This window comes from Castor canadensis, chromosome 17, assembly GCF_047511655.1.
Source record: "Castor canadensis chromosome 17, mCasCan1.hap1v2, whole genome shotgun sequence".
Classification (NCBI taxonomy): domain Eukaryota; kingdom Metazoa; phylum Chordata; class Mammalia; order Rodentia; family Castoridae; genus Castor; species Castor canadensis.
In genome coordinates, this window is record NC_133402.1 from 16,960,895 (window position 1) to 16,983,034 (window position 22,140).

The 22,140-nt window shown below is 51.1% G+C and overlaps 1 protein-coding gene across 5 annotated transcripts; it reads left to right on the top strand.

Annotated features, from left to right (window-relative positions):
- The first annotated feature begins 975 nt into the window (after positions 1 to 975).
- On the top strand, positions 976 to 21,464 carry Taok2 (TAO kinase 2). 5 transcript variants are annotated; one of them, XM_020158860.2, is made up of 19 exons: positions 980 to 1,764; positions 4,846 to 5,012; positions 5,190 to 5,261; positions 5,357 to 5,458; positions 5,930 to 5,975; positions 6,629 to 6,725; positions 7,093 to 7,206; positions 7,310 to 7,401; positions 10,588 to 10,681; positions 10,779 to 10,860; positions 11,947 to 12,114; positions 12,240 to 12,518; positions 12,690 to 12,851; positions 14,397 to 14,762; positions 14,840 to 15,043; positions 15,350 to 15,589; positions 18,663 to 18,875; positions 19,963 to 20,145; positions 20,228 to 21,464. In XM_020158860.2, exons 2-19 carry the CDS (start codon positions 4,881 to 4,883, stop codon positions 20,747 to 20,749), a joined length of 3,168 nt encoding a protein of 1,055 aa, XP_020014449.1. In that variant the 5' UTR covers positions 980 to 1,764; positions 4,846 to 4,880; the 3' UTR covers positions 20,750 to 21,464. The 5 variants fall into 5 exon arrangements, with proteins under 5 accessions (XP_073915413.1, XP_020014435.1, XP_020014441.1 ...); XM_020158867.2 differs by having other exon boundaries at positions 981 to 1,764; positions 12,258 to 12,518; XM_074059312.1 differs by lacking the exons at positions 18,663 to 18,875; positions 19,963 to 20,145; positions 20,228 to 21,464 and adding an exon at positions 3,126 to 3,298 and having other exon boundaries at positions 976 to 1,764; positions 15,350 to 17,411.
- Positions 21,465 to 22,140: the final 676 nt, after the last annotated feature.

Below are 22,140 nucleotides of genomic sequence, written 5' to 3' on the forward strand. Positions count from 1 at the left end.
CTTTTGACTTCCCCCCCCCTCCACTTTTTAAAGACAAGGTCTTTAAAAACCTTTAAAAGGATGGCCTTGAACTCAAAATCTTCCTTTCTCAGCCTGTGGGAGGAAGATTACAGGGGTCACCACCACAGCTGACTCTAGTTTGGGAATAAAGGATGTCATAAGTTACTTCAGTTCTTCCTGGAGTTGTGATTTGGCATTGGAAAACATTTGGTTTTGATTCCTGCTCTGCCATTTGATACCTTGTTTCCTTTCATGAACTGAAACCGATAATTCTAGGGCTCCAGATCTGGCTCAAACAGTACAGCACTTGCCTAGCAAGCGCGGAGCCCTGAATTCAAACCTCAGTACCGCCCCCCCCAAAATAAACAAAATTGATAATTCTAGCTGGTTGGGGGATTCAAATGATGTAAATGCTTTGACATAAATGCACTGTGACCTTGGGTAAGTCATGCAACTCTACAGGGCCTCAGTTTCCTGGAGGGATTTGTCCGATTGAATTTTCCCAACATAGACATACAACTCCTCGCACTTGAGGGCTCTCGTTTAGGCCATTGAGTTACCAACCTCGGAGCGGTCCATTTTCCCGCCTTTTCCGCGCCCTGCAGCAGACTTCCCTTACCCCTCCCAGCCTCTATCCTATGCGCAGGCGCAGGCGCAGGCCACGGCTTTCCTTTCACCCACGCCCCCTCAAAGCTTCCCCTAGCAACAAGCTCAGGCACAGAGCGAAGGCGGGGCGAGCGCATGCGCCGCAGATCTCTCCACCGCCAGTCGTCAGACAGCGCTCTGGGCTCCTCCTTCTGCAAGCCTAGCCCTTCTCCAGGCCTCCGCCCACCCAGGTCCGCGTGGCGGGGAGCGCGCGCACGCGGACTCGTTGGCTGCCAATCTCCCAGGACGCGTTTGCTAGGAGGGAGGGGCGGGGCTCGTCCCTTTGGGGCCACGCCCCTTTTGGCCCGGCGTCCCTACCGCGCCTGCGCGCTCCCGCCCGGCCTCCATCTTGGAATTGGGAGGAAGAGGGAGAGGGAGACCGGGACGAGATCGGGGCTGTGGTGCGGAGAGAGGTTGAGACAGAGAAGAGGAGAGGGAGAGAGGGCACGGGGACTGTCAGCAGCGCCTTATCTACAGTCTTTCAGCTGTCCTCAAGAGAGAAGAGGGGAAAGGGAGGAGGCCAGGGCGGGAGCGAGGGCTGTCACTCTTGGACCCCGGGTGAGAGGGGCCGTGCGGCCGGACGTCCTCGGGGTGGGCCCCCTGTAGGTGGACGAAGACCTGGGGCTCAGGCCCCTGTGTCCCAAATTTCCGGGCTTGGCCCTCGCTTTTCAAATACCCAGGTATCAACCTTCATATTCCAGGTATCCGGGACCCGGGTCCCAACATCTCCAAACCTGGGTCTCTGTTTTATCGAATTTAATATATCTGGGGTTCAGGCCCCTGCTTGCACCAGTATCCGGGGTTCACTCCCCAGGCGTTCAAATATCGGATTCATTTTATCCCCGTGTAAATATACGGGGTCAGACCCCACAGTCAGAAATCCGGGATTCAGCAACTGTCGCCTTCGAGCTGGGGGAGGACTGGACCGCGAGGTCAGATCAGGTTGTCACCCCCTCCCCTCCAGGGGCGGCTTCCCGGGCCCGCCCCTCAGGAAGGGCGAAAGCCGAGGAAGAGGTGGCAAGGGGAAAGGTCTCCTTGCCCCTCTCCCTGCTTGGCAGAGCCGCTGGAGGACCCCAGGCGGAAGCGGAGGCGCTGGGGCACCATAGTGACCCCTACCAGGTGAGACACGGGGTGTAGGGGCGCGGGTCCCTGTGTCTAGCACTGAGAAGAAATGGGACTCATTTTTGAGAAGTTGGGCCTAGGTAGGCCCTCTCCTCAGGATAGGGAAGCCCAATTGGGCCCATCCATGGTCAACCTCTGGCCCGCCTTGCCTCTGTTGCCACCCTTTTCCCCTTCCTCTTCCCTTCATTGTGTCTGGTTGATGGGCGACCTCAGGTGACAGGGTCTCTGCTGTCATGCCCTAGGGTACTTAAGTTAATCAGATGGGTTAGCACCTTTCTGGTCTTCTCTCCTGTTTACTTTGCCCCTCACAGCCACCTCTTCCCGGTGATTGTACTCTTTTCCTGACTGCCTTGGGGTGTTGATTCTCATGCTTCTGATCACCATGGAGGGTCTGCTTATCTGTGGTTTAGGCTCGGTATGATTGGAGTTTCTTGTCCTTGCAAGGATGTGAGAGGTGGGGGGGAGGCAATATTTTCCCCGAGCTACAGTTACCTTCCTTCCTACCTCTTGCTAGTATAAATAATCTCATACATTTGTCAAGTGATCTGTCTTTTAAAAAGTACTTTTACATCCCTTTTCTTATGCCATGCATATGACCATTCACCCTGTGGAAGCTCTTTTACTGCTGTCTTTCCATTTTACAGTTAGAACACTGAGGCCCATAGAGGTTGCCCAAGGTCACATAGTGGCAGAATCAGGATTTTAATCCAAGTCCTCAACCAGCTCTTGCCCCTGATCCACACTTGTTTCTTCCAGTGTCTTTTCTTCTGAGTCTGAACTTGGCCAGGGGTCCACAGGAAAATGAGTTGGGGGGTGAGGTTTAAAAATGGGGGTGCTATGAGCCTCCTTTCCAGGAGGGCTATACTCAGGAGCTTTTCCTTATGGAAGGCTGGAACTCGTGCCTCTGCCTCATGGATTTTTCTGTCTAATGTGACCTTCATTTTTACCATGATCCCAGACTTTGGCCTGGGTGCCTGAGAGGGCTATCCCTTCTGACAAATGATGGCTGTAGTGGGCCTTTCTTGACAGCTAAAGCTGGGTTTTTGGGGTAGGGTGATCCCCCAAAGCATTAAAGCCCGTGGTAGCTCTGGAGGCAGGAAAGAAAAGGAAAAATCCATATGTTGAGTGTCTGCATAGTGTTCCTAAGTGTGAGATTTCGTTGTGAGATCTCATTCAGATCTCACAACGGTCCTATGCTATAATCCATTTAACCAGAGAGAAGACCAAGAAGTATAGGGAACTTACCCAAAGCCCTGTTGCTGTACTTTGCAAATGGGATGTACTGGTAGGACAGCTTATGGACAGAGATTTGGGTTTACTCATCAGAAGCATGGAGTAAACATTTTTTTTTTTTTTAGGAGATGGTTATGATTTAGCACAGACCTTGATCATTGTTCAGACATTGCTATTGTGAGGAAGGGAACCTGTGCCATGTCTGCTAATGCCTAGAACCCCTTTTTTGTGGCCTGAGGAGTCCTGGGTTGGCAACCGTGAGCTTGGTGCTGGTAAAGAGGTCAGGAAGATTCCCTTGGTAAGTTGTGAGCACCTCACCTACCTTTGTGTGTGGGTGTCTGGTGCGGATGAGGGATGATTGGTAGCCAGGACTGGTAGGAGAAAGAAGAAGGGAGCCTCCTTTGTGCAGCCTGGGAGCTGCTGAGGGCAAGCAAGCAATCTCCCCTAGGTCTTCTGAACCCACCACTCCCCAGTGTCACTGGAGAGTCAGGCTTCTTCTTTGTCCTCCAGCTTCCAGTTGGGCTGAGGAGACAAAATGAATAACACAACAGGAAACAGTGCACAATCCAATATAATTACATGCTAAAATTGTTAGGTGCTTTTAAGTAGCTAGAACTCAGCCCTGGGAATCCAACTCTGCTGAAGTCTATGCCCAAATTCCAATAAGTGCTTACTTAGCCAGAAGCCTGGGCTGGAATCCCCTTGAAAGTCCTGGTTCTGAAGCCTTGCAGGAACTTTCTCTGGGTGTTTGGCTGGGTTAACTGGAAGCTCCCTTCAAGAGCTGGAGTGGTCAGGGGAGACTTCCTACTAGGAGGGGTCTGAGCTTGTGAGCTGCTGATAAGAGTACTGAACATGCAGGTCTGAGTGAAAGAAAAGGTTCTGTTCTCTGATCTTGGAGAAAGTCTTTTTTCCTCTGTGCCTCAGTGACTGTCTAGTAAGTGATGATCCTGATTCTGCCCTGCTGGTTTCATAGAGCTGTTCTGAAAGTATGGTGGTGGCAAACAGGTGTTGGATAAGTCATTGAACTTTTCTGAGCTTGTTTCCTCATATGTGAAATATGGGTAATGATAATACCCATAAAATTGTGGTGAGGATCCAGTGAGAGTTGATGCTTGTAAGGTGCTTACTATCCATCTCAATAAATGGTATTTGTACAGCAGACATCCTGTACCTATATGTGCTGCTTGTGCAGTTGGACTGGGCAAGTAAGGCAGCCCAGATCACAGAGATGCCCTCAAAGCCAGATGCCATTTATATCCCGGGCCTTCCCATTCTAGATCTTTTCCCTACCACAATGTCCTTACCCTTTTTTGAGAGTGAAGTCTCCTGGCCCCTCTGGGCCAGTACCCACTTGTAACAATGACCGGATTTCCACCACCTCCGGCCTGGCCATTTCCTGTTCTCTTCCAGGGTGTGAAAGGTTGAGGGAGGAGGGGGCCTTAGCGCCAAGGGGAACAAGAAAGTGCCTGGAAATTGTTGGGGTATGGAACTTGTGGGACAAGACACATGGGGATCTGGAGCTCTGGCTAGTATGCAGAACCTGTTATCCTTGAGGAGAAAAAAACAGGGGTTATAAAGGAAATGGGAACCTGTTGAGGGCTGAGGGGGTTGTCGAGGATGCTTAGCTTCCCAGAGCTGTCTTAGCAATTTTAGGGACTCCAGGGACCCGGCCCCCGTGATCTGGTTGCCAGGGAAACTTCATTTTTTTTCAGAGCTTTGATGTTCCTGATCTACCCCTGTCCTTCCTCAGCAGTGCCTCCCCCTCATCAGAATGAGGGGAGTAGAAAGCAAGAACTCAAGGGTCCCTTGCTATCCCTGAGGGCCTTGTCCATCTCCCTTCTCCAGGCTAGGCCCCACTCTCAGGGCCCCCAGGGGCCACCATGCCAGCTGGGGGCCGGGCCGGGAGCCTAAAGGACCCTGATGTAGCTGAGCTCTTCTTCAAGGATGACCCCGAAAAGCTCTTCTCTGACCTCCGGGAAATTGGCCATGGCAGCTTTGGAGCCGTGTACTTTGTGAGTTGGGCCTTGGGAAGTAAATGAAAGGTTGGGGACTCTTCTTCTTCACCCTGTGGACCTCCAGACCGCTCTTGTCTACCATACCACCATACTAGCCTTTTGCACCTTCTCTACTGTGCTACCAGGTCTTCCCCATTTGGGAGGGCCTTCATACCCTCTGGTCTGGTCCTCTAGGCCCGGGATATCCGAAATAGTGAGGTGGTGGCCATCAAGAAAATGTCCTACAGTGGAAAGCAATCAAATGAGGTGAGTCAGGCTCACTAAGGCCAAGTTGAGGTGTAGGGAACCCTAGTATCAAGGTACAGAGTGGGTAACCCCCTCCTACTCTGGTCTCCTCCTAGAAATGGCAGGACATCATCAAGGAGGTGCGGTTCTTACAGAAGCTCCGGCATCCCAATACCATTCAGTACCGGGGCTGTTACCTGAGGGAGCACACAGCTTGGGTGAGCTGGCCTCCCTACTCAGGCCCATCTTGTCCTGTTCTGTTCTCTCAAGTAGGCCCTGTTTAGAGTGCAACTGTGGGATCTTGGGAAGGAGGAAGTCTCTCTTGACCCCTTTAGTCCTCATACGAACCCAACAGTAGAGTTGGTCCAGGAGGAGAGGCTGGCCCAAAGAGTGACATAGACAGCAGATAAAAAAGCCATGGGCTGGAAGGGGTGAAGATTGAATGGGGTTTTAAAGGGACCATATGGGAGTGATGGGGAGTGTCTTGGGCTCTTTCTAAAGGAGGCCCAGACTCCAGGGTTCTCCACCACTCCTGTGTTTTCTCCAGTTGCCCTTCCTCCCTGTTGTTACCTGAAAGCGTTACTTAAGTGGAGAACAGGCTAGAAAGTTCTGTTTTGAGGCTTTCTGCAAGGGAGCTGGGTCAGGGGTGGCCAGGATTTGTTGATCTCTAATGCTTGACTCTTCTTTAGCTGGTGATGGAGTATTGCCTGGGCTCAGCTTCTGATCTTCTAGAAGGTGAGTAACTCATTGACCAATAAGGATAAGAAGAGAGCAGAAGTCAGGCACTGGTGGCTCATGCCTACAATCCTAACTACTTGAGAGACTGAGATCAGGAGGGTTGAGGTCGAGGCCATCCCTGGCAGAAAATTCATGAGACCCCATCTCAACCAATATCTGGGAGTAGTACATCCCAAATGGGAGGCTGAAGTCGGGAGGATCACAGTTCCAGGCCAACATGGGCAAAAAAGTTTGAGAGACTCCATCTCAATGGGAAAAAAGGGGTTGGAGGTGTGGCTCAAGTAGTAAGGCACCTACCTAGCAATCATGAGGCCCTGAGTTCAAACACCACTACTGAAGAAAAAAAAAAAAAAAAGCTGGGTTGATGGCACATGCCTGTCATCCCAGTGATTATAGGAAGTGTAAAATAGGCTCTCAATCCAGGCTGGCCTGGGCAAAAGTGAGACCCTATCATCAAAATAAACAGCAGAAAGGGCTAGAGACATAGCTCAAGCAGTAGAGCACCTAGAAAGTACAAAGCCTTGAGTTCAAACCCCAGTACCACCAGAAAAAAGAGAGAGAATCTATAGGGGAAGAAATAAAGAGATCTTATTCCAGTCCCACCCATGGACTTCCTTGGTGTGATTTTTTTTTTTTTTTTTCCTCCTCAGTACACAAGAAGCCCCTTCAGGAGGTGGAAATTGCAGCTGTGACCCACGGAGCACTTCAGGGCCTGGCCTATCTTCATTCCCACAACATGATCCACAGGTACAGCTGCTCTGATGATGGCTGGGATGGATGTGCTTTTTGCACCACTCCTCATTTCACTGGACTGCAGTTGTCTTAGAAACTGCTAAAAACCTGGTGCCCATTGCTCATGCCTATAATCCTAGCTACTCAGGAGGCAGAGATCAGGAAGATTATAGTTCAAAGCCAGCCTAGGCAAATAGTTCGCAAGACCCTATCTCAAATAAATCCATGACATAAAAGAGCTGGTGGAGTAGCTCAAGGTGTAGGCCTGAGTCCAAACCCCAGTACCACCACCAAAAAAAAAAAAAAAAAAAAAAACTGTGGTAAAGCCCTCTTCCCAGCCTTCCTGAGATATATGTCTCATGTCTGTACTTTGCTCCATCAGGGATGTGAAGGCTGGAAACATCCTGCTGTCAGAACCAGGCTTGGTAAAGCTAGGAGACTTCGGCTCTGCATCCATCATGGCACCTGCCAACTCGTTTGTGGGCACCCCATACTGGTGAGGGAGAGTGGTGGTGGGTAGAGAGCACTCCCAAGATGGAAGGAGTAGGAGTTTTAAAGTCTCGGAGGTGATTAGCCTCTCTCTCCTACCATTCTCCCAGGATGGCTCCGGAGGTGATCCTGGCCATGGATGAGGGGCAGTACGATGGCAAAGTGGATGTCTGGTCCTTGGGGATAACCTGCATTGAGCTGGGTAAGAATGGCCTTCACTCCCTCATCCTCTTTTCTTCACTCCTTTTTGTTCCTGTCCTCATCCTGTCCCATCCTCCTAGGATGGGATCACAGGCCTTCAAGCTCCTGTACACTACCTTGAAGCCCTGCTTACAATCAATTCTTAGACCTGAAGTTTTGTAGCAGTTATTGCTTCCAGTCTACTACCCTAGTTCTAAATCTGTTTCAAGTGCCCACTGCGTGGCACGCACCACGTTATGTTAGGTTTTCCAAGTACAACAGTGTGTGAGATTCCTGCCCTCACAGAACTTACATTCAAGTTGGTAAAACCAAGCATGTTTTCTCTGTGTGATGAGAGCTGAATGGAGAAGCTCCAGAAATGATACAAATGCAAAACAAGGGACTAACCTAGTTTGGGGGCTGAGGAAGCTCTCCATGCAGCAGCTAGAAGGATGTAGGCAAGAGATTCCAGACAGAGAGGTATGTGCAGAATCCTAGAGGTAGGAACAGGCCTAGGGAACTGAGACTAGCTGCAGTTGTTTGAAACCAAAATATGTAATGCACAGTGGTGAGTGATAAGGCCCAAGAGTTAGATTCAAGTGAATTCATGAGGCCTTGAAGCCATGTCAGGTTTCTCATCTCTACTAGCCTACACTACTGATTGGAACTGTATAATGTAATGTTTGTAAGACTCCAACACAATGCCAGGCAAAAAATGGTTGCCCAAGAAAAAGTTCTTGGTTTTTTTTGTTGGACTGGGATTTGAACTCAGTCTCATGCTTGCAAAGCAGGTACTCTACCACTTGAGCCACACCTCCAGTCCTGCTCTTGGTTACTTTTTTTTTTTTTTTTTTTTTTTTGGTACTGAGACTTAAACTCAGGGCCTTCACCTTGAGCCACTCGACCAGCCCAATTTTTTGTGATAGGGTTTTTTGAGATAGGGTGTGTGAACTATTTGCCCAGGCTGTCATCAAACCACGATCCTCTTGATCTCTGCCTCCTGAGTAGCTAGGGTTACAGGCATGAGCCACCGGCACCCAGCACTGTTGCTTACTCTTATCAACAGCTTACTGCAGTGTTGTGTCCTACTGCTAGGCTCCTTCCCTCCCAGAATTTCTTAGAAACTGATAAAAAGGAGGTCTGCTCAAGCTGAGTGCAATTCTTTCACTCCCTACTCTGAGCCATCAATGGCTCTTCATTTCCTTTGACACCCAAGCCATCCACATATTTCCTTAATACCAGGCTATAAAGGCTCTTCTTCCTAGAGGCTGTCATTCTCCTTCATGGGTTCGACCTATGTGGAGTATGTTTATGAACTTTACCATTTTCTTGCATTGGTTTGTATGCTGCCCTGTATCCAAGGTCAGATATGGACATGCCCTTTCCTCCATCTCCACAGACTACATTTACCTCTTGAGGCTGGATCGAACAGGTAATTAAAACATGAGACAGGCCTCATAGAAGAAAAAGCTAGATCTGTCCATTGTATTCCTACTTTTTGGTAGAGACACGGATATAGAAAAAGAGTTTTCTACTGTTAGAAAAAAACATCAAGTGTAATTCTAAATGGCAGCTGATATGCAGAATCAGTATTAGAGCAGCAGTAGAGAGGAGGGCATGGCAAATGAGATTGTTGTTCCTACGGAAAGGGCAGCTGTTGCTGAACTCCCACCCATACAGGAACGTAGACTTCATTTCACCAGATCTAATTTTTAAAGAGAATCTGGAAATGTAGATTATTATTTAGTTGTTGGCAATTAAAAACAACAACAACAATAACACTGTTTTAGGCTAAAAACATAAGCAACACAGAATATTTGTCTGGATCACTGGGATTTTTTTTTTTTCTTTTATTATTCATATGTGCATACAAGGCTTGGTTCATTTCTCCCCCCTGCCCCCACCCCCTCCCTTACCACCCACTCCGCCCCCTCCCTCTCCCCCCCCAATACCCAGCAGAAACTATTTTGCCCTTATCTCTAATTTTGTTGTAGAGAGAGTATAAGCAATAATAGGAAGGAACAAGGGTTTTTGCTGGTTGAGATAAGGATAGCTATACAGGGCATTGACTCACATTAATTTCCTGTGCGTGTGTTACCTTCTAGGTTAATTCTTTTTGATCTAACCTTTTCTCTAGTTCCTGTTCCCCTTTTCCTATTGGCCTCAGTTGCTTTAAGGTATCTGCTTTAGTTTCTCTGCGTTAAGGGCAACAAATGCTAGCTAGTTTTTTAGGTGTCTTACCTATCCTCACCCCTCCCTTGTGTGCTCTCGCTTTTATCATGTGCTCATAGTCCAATCCCCTTGTTGTGTTTGCCCTTGATCTAATGTCCACATATGAGGGAGAACATACGATTTTTGGTTTTTTGAGCCAGGCTAACCTCACTCAGAATGATGTTCTCCAATTCCATCCATTTACCAGCGAATGATAACATTTCGTTCTTCATGGCTGCATAAAATTCCATTGTGTATAGATACCACATTTTCTTAATCACTGGGATTTTCTGGCTTACAATTGCTGATCTGTGGCCTAGCACTAGTTTTTTTTTTTTTTTCCCCAAAAGATCTTCCCTGAGTTCCTTATACATGTGCTGGTTTGGAGGCTCTTGGACACCCTCAACCATCAAGCCACTTACCTGTTGTCTTCTTGCCCCAGTTAACAGCTTTAACTTCGTATTACTTGTAATTGCCCTCTCCTCCCTTCAACAGTGAGCATTGAGCCTAGGGCCTGGTACATGCTATGCAAGTATTCTGCCACTGAACTACACCCTCAGCCCTAACTTGATGTTATTTGTTGAGTACTATTTAATTTTACTTCTAGACTGGAAGTTCCTTGAGAGCAGGACCTGATTATTTTTCTTTTTATCGTCTTCACAATACTTAGCAAGCTTAATGCTCTTATCTGGTATCTAGTAAGCACTAGCTGGGCTAATAACTGAATGTGCTTCCCTCTGCCTTTGCATATGTTACTGATGTGTTTGCATATGTTATTTTCTTTGATTCCTGATCCACCCCTGTGCAGTGGAGCTGATGGGTGTTGGCATTTTCTGAGAGGGAATTAATTGAGACTCAGTTGGATTGTGGAATTGTTCAAGGTCACACTGCACAGAGGCCAGGAGTCTGAGATAGGAACCCATGTTGCCTGAGTTCCATTCTAGTCTCCTGTGCTCCTCTGTCACCTCTCACCTTCTTCTCTCTGACCTTTCCCTAGCGGAGCGGAAGCCGCCACTGTTCAACATGAATGCGATGAGTGCCTTATACCACATTGCACAGAACGAGTCCCCTGCACTCCAGTCAGGACACTGGTGAGAACTGGGGTTCCTGGGCCCAGGGTTAAGCCATCAGATAAAGCTACCTGGTGCATGCCCACCCATCCTGCCACCTACCCCCTATAATTTCCAGGTCTGAGTACTTCCGGAATTTTGTTGACTCCTGTCTTCAGAAAATCCCCCAAGACAGACCAACCTCAGAGGTTCTTCTGAAGGTGAGGATTCATGGACTCCTGTTCAAGAACTGCGGCTTGGAGTAGTCCTAGAAACTCTCACTGAAATGAGTACTTCCCAGTTCCTCTTCCATCATGAGCTTCATTTATGAATTCTCACCCCAGTGGACTCTGTTTTAGGAGCTGTCTGCTTGACTTCCTTAATTTACTAAGCAATAATTTTTTCCCATCTCTTATTAATCAAAAGATACATAAAATTGCCAGCTAGAGTTTCTGGTCAACAGAAGGTAACCAGGGTTGCCATACTAATGTAATTCAAATCAAAAATCCACATAACCTTGTTGTGGGTAAATGCATAATTTCCTTTAGGTGGTGGTATAGGGGGGTTTTGGTTAGTTAGATTGTTTTTTGGCAGTACTGGAGTTTGAACTCAGGGCCTTGTGCTTGCTGGGCAAACTCTACCAGCCTTAGGTATTTTTAAAGGCCCCCATTCCTTTCACAGATACATGAGGCCCTAAGGATCCCCAATTGGAACTGACTTAGACTGTCTAGTTTGACATACTTGTTTTTTGTTTTTGTTTATTTATTTATTTAGGTGGGACTGGAGTTTGAACTCAGGGCTTCACACTTGCAAAGCACATACTCTACCGCTTGAGCCACACCTCCAGTCCATTTTGCTCTGGTTATTTTGGAGATGGGGGTCTCACAAACTATTTGCCCGGGCTGACCTTAAACCTCGATCCTTCCAACCTCAGCCTCTGAGTGGTGTGAGCCACTGGTGCCAGGCTCCTACTTGCTTTATAATTGTAGGATACCTTACAAGGACCAAAGAGGCCTCATGACACGTACCAGGTCACATAGTACTTTGATGGTGGGGTTGGACTAGAATCCAGATCTTCTGACTGTCTTAGCTGTCAGCCACACGTGGAGAACAAGAGACTGCCTAGGGAGTAAAGTCTGAATGATGAAGAAAATTACTGTGGGAGAAGAGGTTGAGAGACAGGCTGGCATCCACCAGTGTTGGATGTGGGTACCAGGGGAGTGCCTTAGGCAGCTGGAATGCCCAGAACCATGGGGGAATGGGACAGTTGGGAGTTTGCAGCAGGCCTCAGTGTCCTCTTCTCCTAGCACCGCTTTGTGCTTCGGGAACGGCCACCCACAGTGATCATGGACCTGATCCAAAGAACCAAGGATGCTGTGCGGGAGCTGGACAACCTGCAGTACCGCAAGATGAAGAAGATCCTGTTTCAAGAAGCTCCCAATGGTCCTGGCACAGAGGCCCCAGAGGAGGAGGAGGTGACCCAGCTGGCCCTGCCACCTTCCTGATCCCCTGTGCTGGGCTTGTCCCATTCCCCATATCTTCTTATATTTGTGCTGCCTCCTTGCATACACTCCTGTCCTTCCCCTTCCCTGCCCAACAGCCCACGCCCTGTTCACAGGAGGCTGAGCCCTACATGCACCGGGCCGGGACACTGACCAGTCTGGAGAGTAGTCATTCTGTGCCCAGCATGTCCATCAGCGCTTCCAGCCAGAGCAGTTCAGTCAACAGCCTAGCAGATGCCTCAGATAATGAGGAGGAAGAGGAGGAAGAGGAAGAAGAGGAGGAGGAAGAAGAAGGCCCTGAAGCCCGAGAGATAGCCATGATGCAGGAGGGGGAGCACACAGTCACCTCCCACAGCTCCATCATTCACCGGCTGCCGGTATGCAGCTGGCCCTGAGTAGCCCTGACACTCAAGTGGCCCAACCTAAGTAGGGCCCACCTGCATTCCCTACTCTCCCTCCCTTGGTTGCGTGAGTCTTCTGCAATAATGCCCTTTGGGTCCAGTGGCTTCTGAGCCTTTGGTTATCCCTTCCACCTTTCTGTCCTCTAGGGCTCTGACAACCTGTATGATGACCCCTACCAGCCAGAGATGACCCCAGGCCCACTCCAGCCACCTGCAGCCCCAGCTCCCACCTCCACCACCTCTTCTGCCCGCCGCCGGGCCTACTGCCGCAATCGGGACCACTTTGCTACAATACGTACTGCTTCCCTGGTGAGTGCAGCTGTCCTCTCTTGCCCAGCTTGCCGTCATTTTCTCTAGGTTGCCTTGATGCTCCAGATTGCTTAAGACCAGACGTGACTTTCTCGCTGTGGCATATCATTACATCCAGATTCTGCCCTCACTCTGTAATTGTCTCTAGTCTTCTCTTTGACCTCCCTTCTCTTTCCCTTCTCCCAGAAGACTGTTTGGTCACATTGCCCAGTGTGTGTATTCCTAGCCTGGCAAACTCTTACTCTGTTTTCAAGGCCTGGCTGAAATAACAGCTACTGAGAGCTTCCCAGGCTCCTATGGTGGTCAGGTGTCCCACATCCCTGGACAAGGACATGCAGCCCATTTTGATGCTCCTGCATGGCAGTTGCAGGTCTGCTGGATTCAGGGCCACAGAGGGCAGGGTGGGGTTCATGGATCTACCTCAGGTCAACAATTGGCTGTCAGACCTACACACACCCCTGCATTTCATCTTTCCAGTTACCCTGGGAATGGCTTGTCTAGGCATCTTTGGTAGATTCCAGATCCTGCATGCAGAATCTTAGTCCTCTTCTAAAGATCAAGTTATGGCAATCTTTTTCTCAGTTCACAGAAAAAAGTGTTAGATTTTTTCATAAGACATCACTTTTTATTCATGCTTTTAATAACCTTTAGATCACATTTCTTCTGGATTTGAGTGCCAATAATCCCCCATAAAGGCAATTGGGTAGGTCTGGCATGTACTTGCAACCTCTGCCTGGGGCTGTGGGTTCTGCAAGGACAGCTGTGGTGTTTAATGCCTTGTGGTGTGCTGTGCAGAGAGATCTTTGGCTTCCAAGGCCTTGGCCACCTAGACTAGCTTGAAAGCCACAGAATGCAGTTACAAGTGCAATCAGATAGCACACTTGGGTGAGGACATTCAGGCCCAGTTTTTCTTAGATTTGGGGGGCTTTTTTGGCCGCAGCGAGGTTTGAACTCAGGGCCTCATGCTTGCTAGGCAGGCACTCTTAGTGCTTGAGCCACACTGCAGCAGGCCCAGTGTTCTTGATCCAGCATCTTGAGGCCTAGATCCCAGCTTAGTACATGGAGTGTGATGAATTGCTGAAGGGGAAAGGTGTAGCACTTAGCTGGTTCAGAGTCTTCTAGATGCTTTTCTGTGTGTGCTCAACTTCTCTGCACAGCCCCTTTGTACAGGTGGTGTTGCCTATGGAACAGGTGAGGGAAGGGATGCTTTGAGAAGTTGGCCTGCTTGAGGTTATATGATAGTAAATGGCAGAGCTGGGATCTGAGCTCAGGTCTGTCTGATTCACTCTTTTAAACTAATCCAAATTGTTTCTACTTTTGTGCCAGGCCCTCTGCTCATCAACTTTTATCATCTCATTCAGTCACACTAAACCATGAAGCATATAATACCTCCATTATCCAGTTGAGGAAACAGTCTCAGAGAGGTTAAGTGTGGGGAAGGTACTGAATGAGAATTAAACCATGAATGTGAGCACAAAGGTGATTTGTGTGAATAAAATGAGGGTCAGGGCTGAGCCCCACTTCTCATCCCCTCTCCCATCCCAGGTCAGCCGGCAGATTCAGGAGCATGAGCAGGACTCGGCTCTGCGGGAGCAGCTGAGTGGCTACAAGCGGATGCGGCGACAGCACCAGAAGCAGCTCCTGGCCCTGGAGTCACGGCTGAGGGGCGAACGGGAGGAGCACAGTGCACGGCTGCAGCGAGAGCTCGAGGCTCAGCGTGCTGGCTTTGGAGCTGAGGCCGAAAAGCTGGCCCGGCGGCACCAGGCCATTGGTGAGAAGGAGGCACGTGCTGCCCAGGCAGAGGAGCGAAAATTCCAGCAGCATATCCTCGGGCAGCAGAAGAAGGAGCTGGCTGCCCTGCTGGAGGCACAGAAGCGAACCTATAAGCTTCGGAAGGAGCAGCTGAAGGAGGTGGGCTGGGGCTGCTGCATTGGTGGGCCATGGGCATGCAGGCAAGGCCCTGACCCTGCTCCCTCCTGCCCTCCCAGGAACTTCAGGAGAACCCCAGCACACCCAAGCGAGAGAAGGCAGAGTGGCTTCTGCGGCAGAAGGAGCAGCTACAGCAGTGCCAAGCAGAGGAGGAAGCAGGGCTGCTGCGGCGACAGCGCCAATACTTCGAGCTACAGTGTCGCCAGTACAAGCGCAAGATGCTGCTGGCCCGTCACAGCCTGGACCAAGACTTGCTTCGAGAGGTAGACTGCCCCACCCACCTTCCTCTCCACTCAGTAATGATCCCAGCACCTCCCCTCTTCCATTTGCCTCCCTCAAGTCTTCTTTCCCCTCTGCCCCTGTGGTGGTGTGGTTCAGCTTCTCTTCAACACCCCTCTTGCTTTCCAACCCCATTAGACCCTGCTAGTATATCCTAGACCTCTGTTCCCGGGCTAGCCACTCCACCCCACTCCCAGCTCCCTCTGCCAAGGAGTTCTAGGCATTTCCTGCCTTGACACCAACAAGGCTTCTTGACCGGGGCCCTGGGCCCTGCCTCCCTTCTGCCTCAGGACTTGAACAAGAAACAGACACAGAAGGACTTGGAGTGTGCCCTGCTGCTGCGGCAGCATGAGGCCACCCGGGAGCTGGAGCTGCGGCAGCTCCAGGCCGTCCAGCGCACACGGGCTGAGCTCACCCGCCTCCAGCACCAGACAGAGCTGGGCAACCAGCTGGAATACAACAAACGCCGTGAGCAAGAGTTGCGGCAGAAGCATGCAGCCCAGGTTCGCCAGCAGCCCAAGAGCCTCAAAGTACGTGCAGGCCAGCGCCCCCCGGGCCTCCCTGTTATTGGGGCTCTGGGACCACCCAGCACAGGCACCCTTAGTGAAGAGCAGCCCTGTTCATCTGGCCAGGAGGCAATCCTGGACCAAAGGATGCTGGGAGAGGAGGAGAAAGCAGTGCCAGAGAGAAGGATTCTGGGAAAGGAAGGGACCACCTTGGAGCCAGAGAAGCAGATGATTTTGGGGGAAGAATCAGGAACCCTTAGTCCCAGCCCACAAAAATATAGGAGACCAGTTAATGAGAAAGGTTGGGATCTACCTGAGAATGAGATAGAGGAGCTTAGAGTCCCATTGCTGGCCCCTGAGGAAAGAAGCATTACTGGCGAGGAGGAAGCTGGGCCATGGAGTCTGTGGGAGAAGGAGAATGGGAGCTTTCTGGATGAAGAGTTTGAGCTTAGCTGGGTCCAGAGCCCAGCACTGACCCCAGTGCCCGAGGAGGAGGAGGAGGAAGAGGAAGGGGCTCCAATTGGAACTCCTAGGGATCCTGGAGATGGCTGTCCATCTCCAGACATCCCTCCAGAGCCGCCTCCACCACATCTAAGGCCTGGCCCTGCTAGCCAGCTCCCTGGACTCTTGTCCCATGGCCTCCTTGCTGGTCTCTCCTTTGCAGTGGGGTCTTCTTCTGGCCTCCTACCCCTACTACTTCTACTGCTGCTCCCATTGTTGGCAGCCCAGGGTGGGGGTGGCCTGCAGGCAGCGCTGCTGGCCCTCGAGGTAGGATTGGTGGGCCTGGGGGCCTCCTACCTGCTCCTTTGTACAGCTTTGCACCTGCCCCCCAGTCTGTTCCTGCTCCTGGCCCAGGGCAGTGCACTAGGGGCCGTTCTGGGCCTGAGCTGGCGCAGAGGCCTCATGGGTGTGCCTCTGGGCCTTGGGGCTGCCTGGCTCCTTGCTTGGCCAGGCCTGACTTTACCTCTGGCAGCTATGGCAGCTGGGGGCAAATGGGTGAGGCAGCAGGGCCCCCGGATGCGCCGGGGCATCTCTCGACTCTGGTTGCGGGTTCTGTTGCGCCTGTCACCCATGGCCTTCCGGGCTCTACAGGGCTGTGGAGCTGTGGGGGACCGGGGCCTATTCGCGCTCTATCCCAAGACCAACAAAGATGGCTTCCGCAGCCGCCTGCCTGTCCCTGGGCCTCGGCTGGGTAATCCTCGCACTGCTCGACGCCCTCTAGCCCTGTTGGTGAGGGTTTGGGCTCTGTGCAAGGGCTGGAACTGGCGCCTGGCACGTGCCAGCCAGGGTTTAGCTTCCCGTTTGCCTCCTTGGGCCATCCATACACTGGCCAGCTGGGGCTTACTTCGGGGTGAACGACCCAGTCGGATCCCCAGGCTGCTACCACGCAGCCAGCGCCGACTTGGGTCTCCTGCCTCCCGCCAGCCACCGCCAGGGACTCTAGCTGGGCGGAGATCCCGGACACGCCAGTTCCGGGCCCTGCCTCCCTGGAGGTAACCAACTCCAACCCCTCCTTGCCCAAATCTAGCGCATCAAGCACTTTATTTGCCATAACTCATTGAAGTTTCTCCAGTCCCCAGTCCTGTCCTCCCTTCCACCCCTCCTTCCTCAGTATGCTCCCCACCCTCCCAGCCTCAGCCAGTCCTTGAGACATCTAGACAGGCAGCGTCCTCCACCAGAGTCCAGAAGTCACACTTTGTGTTCTCCTGACCCCTAAGTTATTGCTGCTCTCCCGCTGTGCTCATCCTCACCCTCGTACTCAGGCCTGGGCCGGGGCGGGGATGGGTGGGAAGAGTCATGGTTTTTTCTCCTCTTTGATTTTGTTTTTCTGTCTCCCTTCCAACCTGTCCCCTTCCCCCACCAAAAAAAAAGAAAAAGACAAACACAAATAAAATATCTGAGCGGAACTGTACCTTTGGCCCAGGCTGCTTCTGTCTGCTTTGTCCTGCCGCCTAGCCTCCCTGGTTTGCCCCCAGTCTGGACCCTTGGCCCCCAGCTCCATGACCTCTTCACCCCATCTACGTTATCTCAACTACTTTCACTCCTCAGCCTCATCCTCTTTGCCTTCATAGCTTCATCACACCATGACCACCACCAGCCTTGGCTCTGGGCCCTGGTGGAGGTTCACAGAACTTCCTGGTCCCACAGTTACCGTTCGTGGGTCTGTTCCAGAGAACCCTTAGAGCCCGAGTCCTTTGGTCTCTGCTCCCTGACATCTCTCCCAACCCATTGCCTACTTGGTTCCCTTCTGTTGGGGAGCTGCATCTCTAAACAGCATCAAGCATTAGCCTAGAGGGTTTTGGGGGATGGGACTGCAGATCTTCCAGAGTTGAGGGTGGTGAGCTGAGGGGTCAGGCGGAGTGTGTGGGCCATGGGATGGTTTGGTTGTGGGCATGGAGTGGGAGCTAAGTTGGTAGGGCCAGACTGGAATGTAGATCTGGTCAGAATGGCAGCTGCTCCCTGTTGAACATGTCAGACCCTTTCTGGACCTCCTTTGCCCCTTTTCTCTCTGTGGCCCAAAATGGGGCAATCCCTTCTTATCCATTTCTCAGCTTGTTGCTTCTCCTCCTTACCTGCCTTCCTCCGTGAGGTGCTGGACCTGGGCCTTCCTCTGTCCTTACACAACGCACCTTCTTCCATGGGTGTTCAATGTGACTTGTTCTCATTCACACAATCTTATGTTTGCTTACATGCTTCTATTCCTAGTTCATATTTTTCTCCTTTGCATGGTTAAAACTTCTTTGTGCACTCAGTCCTCTAAAGAGTCTCCGTTCCCTGCCTGTGAACTCTTGATGTTCCTTCTTGTGGTATTTCACCCAACTCTGGATGTCTTTCAGAACCTATCTTGTTTTCTCTGCTTCTCTCGCCCATCGAGACCTTCCTGATCTCGCAACACAGTCCCATCTCTCTGTCTTGTCTGTATACAGCTCCCCCCGCCCCCTCTGTCTAACATGTTTTCTGTTTCTCTCCCTCTCCTTGTCTCTGCTTCTGTCTCCTTCCTCCTTCTCTTCTCCCCTTTTCCCCTGGTTGTTCCTCCTCTTCCTCCTCCTCTCCCTCTTCCCTGTCCCCATTTCCCATTGATCCATCCACTGCACAGTCAAAGGAGCTGCAGATCAAGAAGCAGTTCCAGGAGACGTGTAAGATCCAGACCCGGCAGTACAAGGCTCTGCGGGCACACTTGCTGGAGACCACGCCCAAAGCTCAGCACAAGAGCCTCCTTAAGCGTCTCAAGGAAGAACAGACCCGCAAGCTGGCGATCTTGGCAGAACAGTACGACCAGTCCATCTCAGAGATGCTCAGCTCACAGGCGGTGAGGCCTGGAGGTCTGGGAGGGAGATGGTGGAGGATGTCCTCTCTACTTTTGGCTTAGTTATGGGCAATGGAAAGTGGGAAGTGTGGACAGATCTGGACCTTTTTGTACTTGGGATACTCTGATACTCTTTCACAGTTGTTATTCTCCCCAGTGGTTTTATTATTTCATATTCTCTCCATGGTTTTATTATTTCTCTTAGCATTTTCTTAAGGTCTTGACAAAACCATCCTGCCTGTTCTACCAAGCACCACCAAGGAAAACTGGCTATAATTTTTGCCTGGACCTTAGTTAGTTTACTGTGTGAACAGAGAGCAGACTCCAATGTGTGTGGCCCTTGTGGCTCATTTACTCAGAGTTCAGGAGATTTGGAAGGTTGCTGTTCTAAAAACTGATGGCACACAACCCTGGAGTGGGCCACTGAAAATGTATATGGAATGTAAAGAGTCAAAGGGCCCCATTCTCACCCAGTCCCACCTCTCTGACTGTTTTCTAATGCATATTTGGAAAATTATATACAAATTTTAAACAGAACGGAATCATAATTTGCATACCCTTTTAACTTTGTTTTTTCACTTAATAGTTCTTGAGCATCATTCCACATCAATATACATAATTCAATTTTTTCACAGTGTAGAATTTTCTTGGTTTTTTGGGTTTTTTTGGTGGTAGTGGTGGTTTTTGTTTTTTTCTGAGACAGAGTCTCAGGCTGGCCTCAAAACTTGCAATCCTCCTACCTTAACCTCTCAAGTGCTGGGATTACAAGGGTGCACTACCATGCCCAGCTACAGTGTAGAATTTTCCACATTATGGCTGTACTATAATTTATTTAACCCATACCTTATTGGTGGACATTTAGGTTGTGTTCCAGCATTTTGCTATCACAACGCTTCCGTGAACACCTCGAGCACATGTGCAAGTATACCTGGGGGATAGATTCCTGCAAGTGTAATTGCTGTGCCACAGGGTATGACCATCTTCCATTCTGATAGACGTTGAGACCGCTGCTTCTTGCCACCTTAGGGCCCAGGGAGGATGGTGGGGGACATGGAGGAGGTCCCTAAAACTTGTCCTTTTTGCCCTCTAGCTCCGTCTTGATGAGACCCAGGAGGCAGAGTTCCAGGCCCTGCGGCAGCAGCTTCAACAGGAGTTGGAGCTGCTCAATGCCTATCAGAGCAAGATCAAGATCCGCACAGAGAGCCAGCATGAGCGGGAGCTGCGGGAGCTGGAGCAGAGAGTGGCGCTGAGGCGGGCACTGCTGGAGCAGAGGGTAAGGGGCAGGTCCTCTAGGGTGCGACAGGGAGGGCAGGCTCCCCACTCCACGATTCTCACCCCTATTCTGGGTGCCTCAGGTAGAAGAAGAGCTGCTGGCCCTGCAGACAGGACGCTCTGAGAGAATCCGGAGTTTGCTTGAGCGGCAGGCCCGTGAGATCGAGGCCTTCGATGCTGAGAGCATGAGGTTGGGGTTCTCCAGTATGGCTCTGGGGGGCATCCCAGCCGAGGCTGCTGCCCAGGGCTATCCCGCTCCACCCCCTGCCCCTGCCTGGCCCTCCCGCCCGGTTCCCCGATCAGGGGCTCACTGGAGCCATGGCCCTCCTCCACCAGGCATGCCCCCCCCAGCCTGGCGTCAGCCCGCTCTGCTGGCTCCTCCAGGTCCCCCAAACTGGCTGGGGCCTCCAACACAGAGTGGAACACCTCGTGGTGGAGCTCTACTGCTGCTAAGAAACAGTCCCCAGCCCCTGCGACGGGCAGCCTCTGGGGGCAGTGGCAGTGAGAATGTGGGCCCCCCTGCTGCAGCAGTGCCGGGGCCTCTGAGCCGCAGCACCAGTGTTGCTTCCCACATCCTCAATGGTTCCTCCCACTTCTATTCCTGAAGTGTGGGGTGGTGAGCAGAGGAGTGGGATGGGTGAGTGGGTGGAGCCTAATCCTGGCAGGCAGTAATCTTGAGGCCCACCCAAGGGTCATGGGGACGGGATATTGGCTCCAGCTCTCCTCAGACCTCCTCATCTCATGAGCTTCTTGGGGCTAGCCAGTGGCCCAGGCCAGCTTGAGTATCAGTGCCTCAAGGCTGACCAGGAGCCCTGCCTCCTACCATGGTGCCAGGGTCTCCCTCCATCCCCCACTGGGAAAGGAGGGAGCTGTGCGTGTCAAATATTCATCTGATCCCCTGGGGGAGGGGAAGGGTGGGTCTAAATATATTATATTCAGAGAACTATACTACCCTTGCAGTGGGGCCATGGACTGGGGACAATTGGACCCTAGGCCCAGGATGTGACAGAGCAGGACTGGGGCCCCAGGCAGGGAGGAGTAGGAAAAGACCCTCCCTCCTCAGAAGGATCAGGATGGGGTCTTGAGGTCAGGATGCCTGGGTCTCCATTCCCCCGTTGCTGTCTGACGTCCTGTGCCGTCTTGTCTGTTTTTTTTTTTTCCCTTTTAATTGGGGGCAGGGCTGGGGCGGGGGAACAAGGGAAGGACCTTGGAAAGGACTGCTCCCGGACCTGGGGGCAGTCATGGGAGCCCCTCTCAGCTATGGGGCTGGCACAGAACCCCAGGGAAAGCTTTTAATAAACTGTTGGCTATTCTAACAGATCCCAGGACTCACCCTTTCTGTCTAAGGGGTCTATGAAGTCTATTCAGTGTTACTTGTTTTTAAAAAGAATTTATTGGGCTGTGCAACTAAAAGTTGAAGCGATTTTATTGACTTCAGGCCTGACTGGATCAAGAGCCTTATAGGAGTTCATTGACCTCTTAACCTCATATTTCTCTGCTTCCCTTTGCTTTGACTTCAGATTCTCAGAATCTCACGCTCAGATCCCTGGCAGTCCCAGGCCCACACCTTAATAGCCACCTCAGCAGCAAGCCCCCAGAGGTCTGCAGGGCCCTGATTGGCCAGTCTTGATCCTGTACCCACCACCTCTATAATGCTGAGTCAGCCCTAGAGTAAGTAGCTGTAAAGAAGGAAGACAGACACCAGCTGTGACCATCAGTTTTGGTTTTTTTTTTCTGGTGGTGGTGGTATTGGGGTTTTGAACTACAAGCTTTGTACTTGCTTGACAGGCACCTGAGCCAAGCCTCCAGCCCTTTTTGCTGGTGTTTTTGGTTTTTTTTTTGGTGAGACTGGGGTTTGAACTCTGTTTCATGCTTAGAAAGCAGGCATGCACTACCGATTGAGGCACATCTCCTATCCATTTGCTCCAGTTATTCTGGAGATGGGGGTCTTGCAAACTTTTTGCTCAGACTGGCCTTAAACTGCAATCCTCCTGAT